General features: G+C 41.6%; 1 protein-coding gene across 1 annotated transcript in view; it reads right to left on the bottom strand.

The window, feature by feature from the left end:
* The window catches only part of PDZD8 (PDZ domain containing 8), a 53,489-nt gene extending 40,261 nt beyond the window's left edge, over positions 1–13,228 (bottom strand). Inside the window, exon 1 of the mRNA XM_048311528.1 lies at positions 12,259–13,228. Within this exon, the coding sequence (XP_048167485.1) occupies positions 12,259–13,136 (878 nt within the window). The 5' untranslated portion in view covers positions 13,137–13,228. The remainder of the gene's footprint in view (positions 1–12,258) is intronic.
* Between the last annotated feature and the right edge of the window lie 1,929 nt (positions 13,229–15,157).

The raw sequence follows: 15,157 nt of genomic DNA, 5'->3' as shown, positions 1-15,157 counted from the left end.
TAGAGTAAGTTATAGAAAAAGTTTTAAATTATTCTCTGGTTTTATACAGTAAGTTTGGTATCTAAAACAGTGTTTAAAATTACTGAACATCTGTTTAAGAGTACATTAAACACTTGCACAATATGAATCCCAGCACTACTCTACTGACATAAAGATCAAACGTTTTCAGGTTTAGGAATTTAAGTTACATTTGAGTATTAATAAGAAGCAAAAAAAAAAAAAAAAATTAATCTTAGAAGAACCCATCAACTAAAAATGCAAGTATCTTCAGCATAGGACTACTTCAAATGCATTGCAAGTCTTAATTTTTACTTCGAATTCTAGTAGAGCACCAATTCAGTTTTGTAAATGCTACCGTATCTGAAGATTCTAGTATCTAAAATGCTGTTGAAAGAATAACAGCTGAATTTATTTTCAGTTTGGGGAGTAATCAAAAGGTTCAATTAACTACACAACAGAATTGAGTCATTTTTAGATTGCCTTTTTCACCTGAGTCACAGAAACACAAGTCAGGCACTTATAAAGTGTGTAAATTTCAAAGAGTCATTGAGACCAGATATTTTAAGATACAAACAGCCCTCTATTCTTACACTGTGTGTAATTTAAGATGAAGTTTTACTTCTACAAAAAATCTAAAATATTACAATCCACTTCTAAAAAGACATGATCACCTTAAGATTTAAAAATACTTACCAGCTAACACTTATACTTGTCAGGAATTATATTGTAACCAGCTTATATCATTTTTCACACTGAAGATATAAAAATGGAGCTCATCCTTACTTTGAGCAAAAAAAAAAAAAGTAGCAGTACTGGTTTCTTTATAGATTTTGTTATACATTTTACAAAAGCAATTCTCCAGCTTCCACTAATTTCTCAAGGAATAATGCTACTGAACTGTGTCAGCATTCACACTCAGGGGACTTTAACAATTCAAATTACGGTAGGTTTCTATAACGAGTTATGGTAAACTACAAATCAGATCTAGTAATCCACCCACTGTCTTACAGGATATTCTGCCACACCATGTAGGAGGCTCATACACACAAGTTCTCAATATACAAACAGTGCCCTTTTGTTCCCTTCAACCAAGTCCTCAAAAGAAAAATAAAAAAAGGCAAGGATTTTACTATTCTCTTTTTTTTCTTCCAAGAAGTTTCACAGATTCTTAAACTACAGTCTTCTACCTTCTCAGTAATTCTGAGGTATATTTTGAATCATACACTCGAGACAAGACACTTCTCAAACTTCAATTTGTTCTTGGCTTCCACAAGAACAAATAAAAGAATAAATGCAAACAACTTAGTAACTTCTTCAAAAAAGACAGTAGATTTTTTTCTTGCTTATATGACAGAAATTGCAAATACAACGTGGAGAGTCTTAACAATATGGTTTTACTGCCTGGATTGAAATAGCCACAGGTAAAAAACAAATCTTACCAAAACTTCTTTCTTATCAGCACAAACCAGATCAACTTGACCACGTGCATACTTTTTTGCATTTCAAAAACACTAGCTTCCCAAATCCTAAATTCCAAAACTACTGAAACAGCTTAGTTAACTCAATGTAGTCAATGCCTGTTTGACCCCTGAGTTTTCAGGTCCTGTTGATTCAAATTAAGAGATGAAAATCCTGCTGTAATTCAGACAGGATGAAGACAAAATTTCCCTGTCTAACCAAAAAGCCTGAATTGCTGTGGCTTTGCTCCAAATGGGACAGAAAACACAGAATGTGCTTATGTTCACATAGAGCTGAAAGAGAAGTAGGTGTGGTTTAGCAACCAGCTTTTAGGCATTCAAGGAAAACAGCAGCAGGAAAAAGCCAAACAAATAACATAAAACAAAAAGTACACACACAGAAAAGCAAATAAAAGCCAAGCCACCCCAGAAGTCTACCTTTAGCCAGCTGGATTAGAGATTGGTCCCAGTGACTGATGCTAGGCAAACATTAGCTTTTGCTCACTTCAGCAGTATGTTCTCCCATAAGGAAGTCTCAAGCCTCTACAAATAGCACCTGTCTGCAATCCCAGTTATAGCAAAAAGATGATGTTCTGTGAGAAGTCTAAGCTCTGAACACGACTCAGTCATTGAGCTGAAGAGTTTTAATCCTCTGCTCTAAACCCTAGCCTATATCCATGCGGAAAAAAGGGACATCTCTCAGGCTGCTTAGACAGAAAACAACTGTCTCACTGATGAAAGCAGTCTCTGACAGCTGTAAACCGAAAGTGAAAAAAACATTTGTATCTACTGTGAATTCTAGGCAAGAGACTTCCCAAGGTTTATCCTCACTCCTCCAGTTAGTTTTAAAAATGCTCGAACTGCAGAAGATTCTCCTCAATCTACATTTATCCAGTCACTTCTGACAAGACAGAAGATGCTCCAATTCACTGCCTGGGAGCTCAGGCTTCGTAGTACCATTTTCAAAGCTGAGATGACTGACAGCTCACCCTGAAGCTGTAAACAGCAGTCATTATGGGCCCGGTTTTTAGACAGCTCAGGGTCTGCAGTGGTGGGGAGGGCACACATGGACCCAGGGACACACCATGGCCATGTACTTGCCAGCTGTCCCCCAAGCAAAGATGACACCACAGGGCAAGTCACAGCATTTTATTAATAGACCCATACAGTAAACAGGATCAAATAACACAGAAGCTCAGTCTGGACATGACCTGTGGCACCACTGTTGACAGTCAAACACAGGAAGGGTTTGTAAGATTAATTAACAGGAAGGATTCCTGCCCTTTCCAAATCCTGCATCCCTCATGGCAAGTTACAATTAGGACTTGTGATTACATTTGATAGAAGCAGCTGCTCAAATTAGTATAACCTTTTCCTACCAACCTCATTAGAAATTTGAATACTTTCTCTAATTTGCTCTTCATTCAGAGGAACAGAGGAAAAGAAGAAACCATCTGAGTTTTTGTAGTATTGTTTTAAAACAATACCACTGACTAACACTGCTGTTCCCACCCCACCTCCCTTTTTAATTCACTGGGCTCTTTCTTTGCTTGGAAACATTAGCCTTTGTTTTGTTTCTTCTAACATGTGGCATCAGGTTTTGTTAGCAAGTATGCAGTTATTCTTAAAAAAAAAAAAAACCCAAACCAACAAAAAACCACACAGCTGTTGAAGTTTTCTGAGTCATAACCCCTGGTTAATTACTTAGGAACTATTCACCAAGCCAGATCATTCAGAGGTGATCCAAGCACCACCAGGAAGCCCTGTGCAAGACTGGGATCTTCCATTTCTACTCTTCCTATTTGAGCTTAGGCCAACAGGAATAATGGTTTAATAATGGTTTAAGCCATTTACTACACAAGTGACTACACAATGGGTTACCTTTAAGATACTACGTATAAAACATGTGACGGGTATTTTTCACAGATTTAAGCATAATTTAAAGCATTTTACATATGTGGTAGTAGTTATGACCAGTACTACTACCTTCATTTCACTTGCAAACAACACAATGCCATTACAAAAGTAGATTGTAGTATTTGTACACATTTCCTTCTGAGTGAGCATTTTTCATAACAATGTTGCCATTGACACTGATGCAGGAAAATATCCTGATTAGCATTAAGTCACAGTTAAGAAAGTCAGAACGAAGTATGTAAGTGTTACGATTTCCATTAGATGTCCACAGATAATTTAAAAATATTGGACAGAAAGAATTTTTTTTAATTTACATCTCAAAGTGTCCCTGTAAGTTTTTCAGCTAAAGCAACAAAAAATTGCCAAAAAATTAATTCCCAAGTGATTATCATAGTCTAATTTTATGCTAGTCATATCTGGCAATTAATTACTGTCTTTGAGGACATGTAACAGTCTGATTAACTATCATCAGCTGATCACTGTAATACACACTCTATTTCAGACAGAGCTTTATGACATCTGGTGAGCCTTCAAAAATGTGTGAACTGTATTGCTGTAGTAGAATTCCTGTATTTTTCATTATATGAAACAGCTTTAATGGAGAGGGCTGGGGACTCTGGTCCTCACAGGCCATTCTGCTGAACTCCAGCAGCACTGAACAGGGGAATTAAAATGTTATGAAGGTAAGTTGTACCCCACAGTTTTAAGGCTAAAATGAATTAGAGCAGCCTGTAGGGGAAAGAAAATACCAAACTAAGTAGCTCTCCAGAGCCCAACTCAGGGTTGAACACAATTTCTGTGGGTTTTTTACCTCACAAAATTTAAGGTTTTCCCTCTCTTTCTTTTCTTGTCTGCTATGGCCAGCATCTCCTGGCAGTTTGCAGAGCTGTGTTTGGCCACAGACAGGTCTAAAACTCTGCCAGGCTCCAGCTGGGTCCTGCAGCAGAGTCCAGGGCTGCACAGGGTAGGAGTCCTTCCAGAAGGCAGGGTGCCTAGGGAAGAAGATGCACCTTAATGGCCTTGGGCAGGTGTGATGTAGGAGTCTTCATCATCACATTGGATTATTGCTTTTTTCTGGATGAAAGCATGGTTTGAGATCATCATCCAAAGGTTTTTGTACTTCCACAATTCAGGGATTTTAGCAGACTGGGGTGACACAAATTATCTATTAAGGTAACCTAATGTGGGTCGCTAATTTCTCACCATACTCATTTTAGAAAATAAAGCTTATTAATCCTAGAAGTGGAGTCAAAGTCTTTGACTATACTCTAAAGAAAAAAGAATATCAAGAATACTCAAATGTTAAAACTGTTTTAAATCAAGCAAGCAGGAACATGAACTGTAAACACAGGAACAGATTGGGTGACTTTAGGCAATCTCTGCAGGAATGCAGAATAAGCAGTTTCCCACAGAAATCCAGAACATGAGAGGACTAGCTCCAATAGTGAATCCAGCAGCTTGAGACTGAGCTTCACCAGCACTGCACTGTTCTATCCCACTAAAACCTACTGTCCTTACCCAGGCTGCTTTTAAGAGCTTTCTGATCAAGTGTCATTTGCCAATAAAAGATTAACTGCTTTGTGCATTTAATACATATAAATAGGTTAGACAAAAAAGACTCCTACATTTTTACATCAAATGAGCTACTGAGAGATGTATTAGCTACATATCTTTACAGGAAAATTCTGTATCTTTGTTCCTTGAAGTAATCTCCTTCAGGGAAACCCAGTGTTCAGTTCTGTGTGGCAGGTAGGGAACATTAACCATGCTATCTATGCACAGAGTCTAAAAATTATAATACAGCCTGTAAAAGGTGGTTCAGAATAGCCCAATTCCAGTGCCTGAACACACCTACCTGCTTCAGCAGGCAGGCTCAGAACAAAACCCAGACATTTCTTAGGTGCCTACAGTTCAGTAAAGTGATTAACTCCTATATGATTTATATTTTGAAAAAAGTTACCTTTCAAAAAATAAACACTACTACTGCTTAGTTCATATTTTATTCATATGCACTGAAAGCAACACAAATTAGGACAACTGATAAAAAGATCCATATTTATTTTCACTGAGCAGCAGATCAGTTCAAGATCAGAGCCCAGATGAACAGAAACATGGTCTCAATGCTGGTGAACAGGAAACACCATCAAGTACTAAATAAATCTTAGCAGATTTTTCAGTCTTTATTCACTATCCACATGAAAGTTCATTGCAGGACTAAGATCAAGTAACTTTTAAATACAAACCAGCAAAGGATTAAATGAGGTAATTTTCTTTTCATTATTATTGCACAGTCTTTTATATATTGTTGCAAGGAAGAAAAGTTGAAGGAGGTCCTATTTTTATGTCAGACCAATTAAGCTTACTGGATTTCTAGCTGCAAGAAAAGGCAGATACTAATCACCAACACTTACTCCTTTGTGTCTTCATCCATCTCCCCCTCCAACTGAGATTTTTTCTCCATCCCTGACTATACCTCCCAATTTTTTCCACTAAACCATCTCAAGTCAGTGATGTGTTAGTTCCTCACCCTTGCAGGTAAGAATAGAAAATGTAAGATTTGTTGACTAACCACAGAAAAAGTCTCACTCTTAAGCTGAAAAGAATGTCACCTGTATACTGGGAAATGTCTGGTATGTAGCTGGTCACTCATTAAATCTGACTTTACAATGAACAAGTTTCAAACTGGCATTCTTTCAGAATTAAATCCTTCCAGTGTGAAAACTCATGAAGTGCTGGAGCTGGGGAAGATGACTAAAAATGTTTCAAAACCCTTAGAACCAATGGATTTGAACTTGATAGCTACATAAGATTTACATACATACATTGTACCATATAATTTCATACAATGTGAAGAAACTTGTACTTAGTGACCCTCCAGAAATTATGTATGCCTCCCAAAACAAAACAGTAAAAAGCTCTGCACTACAAAGCTCCCTTGTACACATGTAGCACCCTTGAAAAAAATGAAAATATTTGCTGTTCTGAGGTTTGATTGTGTTTATTGTGTGTCAGGTTGCCTACAGACCCATTTATCCAATTCCTGTAAGACTAAGAAAAACTGCTTGTCCATGCACTACTAAGATAATCTTTCAAGCATGAAACTACCACCTACAGACAGATCTACTGAGTCAAATTATCACCACTTTGCCATTAGCAGAATAGTCTGTGCTGGCATCATTCAGGGCAGTACCTCTGGGACAGTCTGCAAATCACAGTGCTGCTTTACCATCAATTTTTGCAGAGCAGAAAAGGACTCAGATCCTGGGGGCTTTCTTAATGCTTTTGTACATTAGAAGATTTTTGTATCTAGAATAGGCATGGCCTTAAAAAAAATAAACAATAAAAAAAACCAACAAATGACTCTTCTCTCCTTTCAGCACCAGTAGGAATGAGAAATTCATACAGGAGTGTCTTACAGATTTAACTAGCAGAGAGATTCATATCAATTACAGTAGAAATCCAGTCAAAAAGAAAATCTCTCCCTTTGCAGCAGCTACAAAGAAAGGTCTCTGAAGCAAAGACATGCTCACAAGTCCAAGCTCTGATTATTTCTGGTACTCCTGTATATAGCCTCATCATATGAATAATACATACTTCTTAAAATTTTATAGTTTTTCAAATACCTCCATTTCCTCGTTATGAAGTAATTTCTATTGTAAAACACATTTCAAATCAATAGCTATTTACATGACTTCTAGGCTTAAGTTTTGCCAAAAATAGGAAACTACTATGTAACTCTCAAATTGCCTTCTATAATGGTAAATAAAAATAGTCTAGTCTAATTGTTCTTCCCAGAGAAATTCAATATAGCCCCAGCTTCCAAATAAAGCATAAAACTATCTAACATGACTAAATATAATGCAAATGATCAGTTCTAAGGAAAATTCATGTTGGAAGCGACCAGAGGAGGTAATCTAAACACCCAATATAGAAATGGTAGAAGCAATGCTTTGTGAGAATACTTCTAAAGAAAAGAAAGTTATTCCCCTCTGTGGTAGCATGTGTTAAAATAAAGCAAATATAGTCTATCAAAGCAGGCTAGTATCAATACAAAATATTCGAGTTTTTTAATGTAACAAACTAAGAAACAGTGTTTCTAAAATATACAGAACTGACCCACTGCTCAGGCAACACCAGCTCTGCTTAGAATCTGAACGGATGAACTTGCAAGATGTTTCATTCAGGAAAAAAAAAGCAGCTGTCAGGTTTTTTTACATCACTGCTTAAGAAATACTCGGAAGTTAAATTCTGGCAGAAGAAGGACTTTACATATACATACCAGGCTTTGTATCTTCATTATGGCAAACTGCGTTTTTATTGCCTAGAAGGAACCCAAAACCCAAACCTCTCCAAAATTTAAAAGCAAGATCAGGAGCTGTGCAAAAGAGCAAAAATACACCCAACTATTAAGAACAGGCTGGACACCACACAACCAGTGTAAACTTGAGGTGAGGGGGCGCATAGCAAGGTTGTCACCATAAGCAGCTTAATAAAAGGTTAATGAGCAAGGTACAGCTCATTAGAGAACTAACACAGATGAACCCATGACTACTGCAACAGCACCATCGAGCAAGGAGCCAGACACCTGAAATAGTCCTTACTTTGTGCCTCTAAATCCTAAACATGCTATGGCAATGCAAGGGACTGCAGCTTAGCGTTAACCATCTTAATAGCCACTATTAAAAGGACAAGATAAAGTTAAAACCAACATGAACAGTGTCTATAGCGTTAAAGAACTGACTGTGTATAATGAAAAAACAAAAGCTGAACTCGGGTCACAAGATAAACCCCGCTTCCTGCTGATAGTATTCACTGCCCTGCTCTACTAAAAGAAACCTACGTGAAAAATCCAGCGTCAAGTCAAGCTATGCAGATGCAAGACTGACTGAACACAGTTCCTGAGAGTGCCAGCATGAAAGATTTGGGGACAATAAGACAACCAGTGGGTCAGTGGCCACTGCAGAACACCAGCAGTTCACATCACAACCAACCAACAGGGAAGTCAAGGCTTTCCATGCTCATTCTCAAACTCTACCCACTGGTCAATGTATCTTAGCACTAAAAAAAAGGGTAATTTAAAAAGTTAAGTCAAGTCAAAATAGAGTTTGGAGCATTTAGAGTCAAATAAATGATACCTGCAATTATTCATTACAGCTAGTAGTAAAAAAGAAGTAATATTAACTTACAGTTATTTTGTTTCCCAAAAGTGCAGTAGAACTCATGTATACCAGAGAATAAAAAAAGTTGTATTAGATCTTCCCCACATCTGAACAAGACACTGTTCTGACAGACCAAAATATTTGCAGAAAAGCTGTTTGCATTTCTGTTACAAAACAACAAATACATTCACATTAACTATAAAATATAACTATTGCTATTATCAATTGCATAAATCCTTTATCAACGATGACAAAAAAAAAAGAAAAACCCAGCCTACCATTCACTGGATTTTACCATCAGCCTTACATCCATTTACTCAAATTCTACTATACAAGATAGCAATTCCATTCAATGGTAGAGCAGCTACAAAACAGGGTGTTTTGCCAGACACAAACACATTTATTAAAGAGACAGAGAAAAGCGATTACATGCTATAAGAGTAAAACACAAATTGCTACTTATTTGTTTAGACATTAAGTGCATCCCTTCTTTTTCAATTAGTAGACAATTGCTTTTATGGAGAAAAAAAGTGCATAAAATTCTAGACAAACTTTAAATGCACTAACTAGGCTACAGTGCCTTTCCCTAGAGACTCTTAAGGAGCACAGCAGGAATGCAAGATGCCTTTTCCTACTTTCAAGGTACAGTTATGCAGATCACACAAAGTCAGTCCTAGAAATGGACGATACAAAATATGATCTTACTCATCAGTGCTCTGCTGCATAAACTTTGTACCTAACTGGAAAGAATACAAAGTACTTGTGTAGTAATTTGGCTGTAGCAACAGACACTACACATATGAAGACACATTTTTCTAATACAGTATTTTATAACTAAATAACAGAGGAGGCCAGGATCTGTAACACAAACTTAGCTACACGATGTTCAAAATCAACTACTGGCAAAAGTTCTCTTCATCTGCCATCCACTACCCAGTAATAACCTCGAGAAGTGGCCTAATACAAAAGCCAAAGAAAATGGCATATTTTTATATGCTAATTAACACCTTGAAACAAGATACAACTCTTCTGTGGGCTTCAGCGTGGAAGCCAACAGAGCAGCAAAGCGCCCCTTTTAACCAGATGAAGAGAGAACTCCTCACACTCCAAGTGCTTTTGTTTACAACGTTGTAATCACTGCTATTCAAAGATTTATTTACAAAGTTACTTGAGCAAGAGTAGGGACACACCAAAAAGGTTTTGAACTACACATGGAAGCAAATACTGACTATGTACTTAAAGGCATATAAGCAATAGGAAAAAATTAGGAGAGAATAATCACGTTCCCTGTAGTTGAGAAACTTTTAAGCTTTAAGTAAGGTAACAGGTTATTAAGCAGTTGAGAAACTCCTGACTTTTTCGTATCTATTCTTTGCTAAGAAATATATTAGCATACCATAACCCCAAATCCAATGTAATCTTACAACTCTGTTTAAAGCCCCAAGTTTTGCATCTTATCAGCAAGGGACTTGGTTTTCCAAACCAGTTCTCAGTAACACCTGAACTCTCAGCTCTGCCACCACCTAAGAGTATATTGTTACTATTCAGTTGTTATCAAGTTTGGGCATTCACCTGCCTAAACTCACCTGGGACATGCTGGTGAAGAATTTGTACTTTTAGTCTGTATTCCACAAAACCTTGGGCTACTGTGGACAGTTAAAAGTTCCCACCTGAAGCTTTAAAGGCCATGTTATGGACACACCTGGGACACCAATGACCCTGTCTTCCTTTCTTAGGACAATTCCATTCATGTGCAATGAGCTTAGTGTCCTGCCTTAATGCCCTGCCTTAATGCCCCCTTCACAACACAGGGGGTTGAAATGATATGTTCAGTACATGGCATAAAATGTAAAGGTCAAAAGCACCATATCAGAGTTGGACACTGTTTCACTGAACACACTAGGCTACCAGCCACTATGTAGTGTGGAAATCAGCTATGATACTGCATTTTACTCTGAAACACTCATAAATTCCCAACTCCTTTAACTAGAGAGAACACTTTATGCTAAAAGTTAATTCTTCTTCATTTTGTAATTCTTTATGCTTCATGTATTATTCTTAGTGTCAGTTACCTTCTATCCTCACACTTCTCATTTCTGTCTCAGGCTCTGCACTCTGCATCTTTCCTTATTTGCCTTATTTGCCCTTCCAGTCCCTCACACATGCCTCATTCATTCTTTCTGGTGGCAGAAAGTTTGAGAAACACATGGAAAACTTACTACCTCTAACTAAATAATGAAAACACCTTCCTGTCCCCATGCATCTCTCAGAGGCAAAGTGAAGATGCCCATTTACATCTGCTGAAGGGGAGAAACACATCATCACTGGTTGCACAGGAACCCTAAAAGCTGGTCTAGGGAGTGCAAAGTTCATTTGTTCTTTCTAGGTATGCTGGGAGTGCTGACTCTGCACCACGACTGTGCTATCACAGCCTCTCCTTCGGGCTCTTCTCCACGGTTTACAGCTTCACTCTCTACAAAACAGTAAGAGAATGGAAGCAAACTTGCTCTTGACAGCAGCTTCCCTGCTGTCCAGGGGTTACTCTCTTCTGGAGAGCAATTTGGTACCTCAAAATTTGAAAGGACTACCACACTACCTGACAAAGCTACTTATTGCCCTGACAGGGCTATCCAAATCCTGGATATTTTAAAAATCCACTTTCGTGAGAGCTCTTATAAATTCAATTTCAGGAGAACCAGCTGAAAAGGCTTTAAAAATTACATCACTACAAGGTTAATTACACTTCAAAATTCAAATGGGAATTTTCAGTTAGTCATCTCTCACGAATTTCAGGGAAAAGGCTTATTGCAGAAGAATGTGGTAAACAAAACTGAAATCCTTACTTAACACATAACAAAAGCTACAAAGCACAAACAAGAGAGAAAGGAAACATGGTATCCTACGAGTGGTAAGACACAACAGAAAGGAAACAGTACCTGAACAGTGGTAAGACATTCGATATCAATATCAGAGGACAGAAACAAAGCACATATGCCTCTTGCCACTTCTGCTACAGAGGTATCACTGCACATTTCATTATATTCACTATATAATGAAGTCTGTGCTGCAGTGTGTGCATTTGTAAAACATACTATAATAAAAAACCAAACAAACAAACAAAAAAAACCCCAATAAAACAAAAGGTCCCCCAAAGTTTTACTTACCACAGTAGTGGCAATATTTCTCTTATCAACTTTTAGACTTCCCCCCCAATTGCTAAAGGAATTAAGCAGACCAGAAAAGAAGCGTACTGCCCATATCATGGGATCTCAAAAATATTCCTTAGAGAGTGAACTCTACCCTTTCTTATATTAAGTAATAATCATCTCATCTCTATAGGTAAGCATAAGCCACAAGTCTTGCCCTGGTGGCTCACCAGTGGCAGAAGCTTGGGAGGACACCCCAAACCCATACACTCTCCATGGAGACATCCTCCTACCTCTTCTGAAGAGGGATATCATGGTCCTATTACCACACACCTAATAAGACCCCAAAACTTTTTATACACATTAATTCTGCCACTTAGTTACACCCAGTTGAGGGCATGCCACAACCTCACCGTGCAATGGCTTCTCCACCTGTTATAAATGGAAAATGATCCTTCCTTTCACGGAAAGCTTCTGCCAGCAGACAAGCAACGTACCATGCTTAATACCCATTAACAGCAAAGCAGCAATTCTGCCGCACACCACCCCAAGTAATGCTGAGGATGCAGGACAACTCACCTGATTTTATAATTGGGTAAGGTGTGCTTGCGCTTAATTACTTTCTTGAACTGGTTCACTATGATGGAAGTGAGCTGAGGCATGGGCCTCCCTTCAAACTGAGACTTCACCTCAAAGAGTATCACGGGGTCATCCATAAAAGAGAAGAACCAGTGCGTGAAGGGCAGGCGCGTGAAGACCAGCTTCAGCTTCCCCATCACCCGGGAGATCTTCACGAAGAGGTAGGCCGACTTGCCGAACACCAGGTCAGCGTCGATGGCCAAGTGGAAGCCACCATTGTACTCCAGATCTACCTCAAAGCCCAGCTCCTCGGGACAGCCCTCCCCATTGCAGATCACCGGCCGGATGAGCTTCACGGACTTGAAGACAGGCAGGACATCGCCGAGAGAGACCTCCCTGAGGCTGAGCCCCTCCAGCACCTTCCCTGTCATCTTGGCCTGGAGCAGCTCCTCGAACTCCACCTTGATCTTCTTGATGACCCAGTCCCTGACCAGGGCAGTGTCCCTGAGCTCCCTGAAGAGGAAGAGGAAGATGGCATTGAGGAAGTGGCACGTCTCCTCGCGGGAGGACGGGTCTGGAGGGGGCTCCGGCTGCTGCTGCTTGGGGCCGGGCTCGGGGCCCGGGGCGGCGGCGGGCGCAGAGGCCGGGGCCGGGCTGGGGGCTGGCTCCGCCGACGCCGGGCCGCCGGCCGGCTCCGCGCCCTGCAGGTATTCCCTGAGGCCGTGCTCGGGCGCCACGCGGGCGTAGACGAGACCGCCGTAGGCTCCGTCCGCCCCGGGGGGCTCGGGCTTCTTCCTGTAGAGGAGCAGGAGCTGGAGCAGGAGCGTGAGGCAGCAGCCGGCCAGCGCCGAGAGCAGGATCACGTACAGCAGCGGCATCCTCGGCCCTCCGCGCTGCCCCGGGCGCACCGCCCTCACCGCGCCGCCGCCATCGCGGGGGTCGCGCCCGCGCCCGGCCGGCGTTTAACGGCCGCGGCCGCCAGGGGCCGCCTCATCCGGGTCCCCCCCCGCCGCCGGCCGCGGGGCGGGGCGGGGCGGGGGCGGCGGCGGCAGCCAACCAGCGGCGCCGGCCCCGCCCTCCGCGCGCTCCTATTGGCGGGATCGGCGACCGACGTCATGGGTCCGCGCACCGCTGTGGCGTCACGGCGCGGCGGGCGCGTGCGCGCGGGGGGGAGCGGCGTGGGCGGGGCGGGGCGGTGGCGCGTGCAGGGGTCACCCGCGGCCGTGAGGGGCGGCGCTCGCTCCCGAGAGCGATCCCGGGGCGCGCTCCCGATCCTCGCTCCCGAGACCCGTTCCCACGGCCCGTTCCCTGAGAACGCTCCCGGGGACCCCTCTCCCTGGCCATCCCCGAGACTTGCTGCCGGGGCACGGTCCCGAGACCCTCTGCACGGCGGGCCGTGCCCGGTGTCGCGGTGCGGGCGGGGTGTCCGGGGCAGGGCAGGCGGGGTGGGCGCCCCGCTCTCCCGGCGCCGTTCGGGCGCTGCGGGCACGGGCGGGGGACGGCACCGCCCGCGGGAAGGTGACCGGGGTTGGTGGCGCTTGGTCGCCCGAGGAGCAGCGGGGGGCGGTGGCAGAAAAAGGACGCTGAGCCTCTTCAAAAATCGGCGGCGGGTGCGGATTGTTTCGGTAAAATTGTTCCGGAGAGCGGCGATGAGATAAAGTCTGTTTTCGTGGGCGTTGTGTGACTTCCTAGAAACCTCTTTGTTTCCTGCTGATGAGAGATGCTTTTAGCACATTAAAAAAAAAAAAAAAAAACAAAACCAAAAAAAAAAAACCTCCCTAGATGACATTTTATCCAGCTCTGCTATTATCGGTGATAAGATATAAATCTGTTTCCGGCCCCTTCAGCTATCTACTTGTGCTTAAAAGTCGTCATTGAATACATGAGGTAAAAAAAGCCCAACCAAACCTATGGAGAAAAGGAACACGAAGAAAAGAAAGCTGAGAGCTTTGCGTGATATTTCAGCCTGTGATGTGCATGAGATCGCTGCTGTCCTGTGGGTAGGACAATCAAGGACAGAGGTTTCTTTTAGGACAAACGGTGTCTTCGATGAGATCACAGAGGAAAGGAGAGGAGAGGAGGGATCTCACTGCCCAGGCTGCCCATAACCCTTTCAGGGAGGTGACAGATGTACTCCGTGCATGTGGCACGGCCAGTGACACCCCATCAAACTGGGGACCAGGAAGGATGCGCATTACAGCATCGCTTTAAAAGCAGTGAGTGAGGATAGAAAGAAGAAATGTGACATGAGACAGGGCAACACCATGCAGGAAAAACATGTGACTCTTCAGAAAGGGTAATTTTGAACATTTTGAGAGGTTAGAAGAGCCATTGTATTCTATTTTGGTTTACTAAATTGTCATAGAAAATAACCATATTTTTACTGGAAAATATAAACATGCATCCAAAAGAAACCCCTGTTCTTCTAATCCAGCAGACTCATTTAAAAGCCAGATCAAAGCTGTATATACTGCTGGGGAATGTACTATGTCAGCTGTACACTGTTTTTCCAGGTGCTTCCCTTTGTCGGGGGTAGTCTTTTCTTTCAGTCTTGAAATGGAAGTTTTATGATTTCTGAAAGGCAGCCACAATTGAGACAAAAGTTACATAAATGATTAAGCTTGTTTTTTACACCGTTTTTTATGTTTAGCTAAATACCTAGCTAAAACTTCTCAGATTATGTTATATTTTAATAGAATAAAAGAAAGCTCATGCTCACATTGGTGGCTGTTTTTTTCCCCAACCTCCAGAACTGCTTAAAAATGCAAACAAGAGGAGAAGAAAATGTGAAATTTTATTGCCAGGAAGATAAAAGCTCTCTTCCCCATCCCCCTTCATAAAGTGTGTGGGGTGGGAGGATTGAAAAGCTCTTAATGATGTAGTGCTGTGGTTTGAAACT

This window comes from Corvus hawaiiensis, chromosome 8, assembly GCF_020740725.1.
Source record: "Corvus hawaiiensis isolate bCorHaw1 chromosome 8, bCorHaw1.pri.cur, whole genome shotgun sequence".
NCBI lineage: Eukaryota > Metazoa > Chordata > Aves > Passeriformes > Corvidae > Corvus > Corvus hawaiiensis.
The sequence above is the reverse complement of the archived record's forward strand: the minus strand, read 5'-3'. Positions and strand labels throughout refer to the sequence as shown.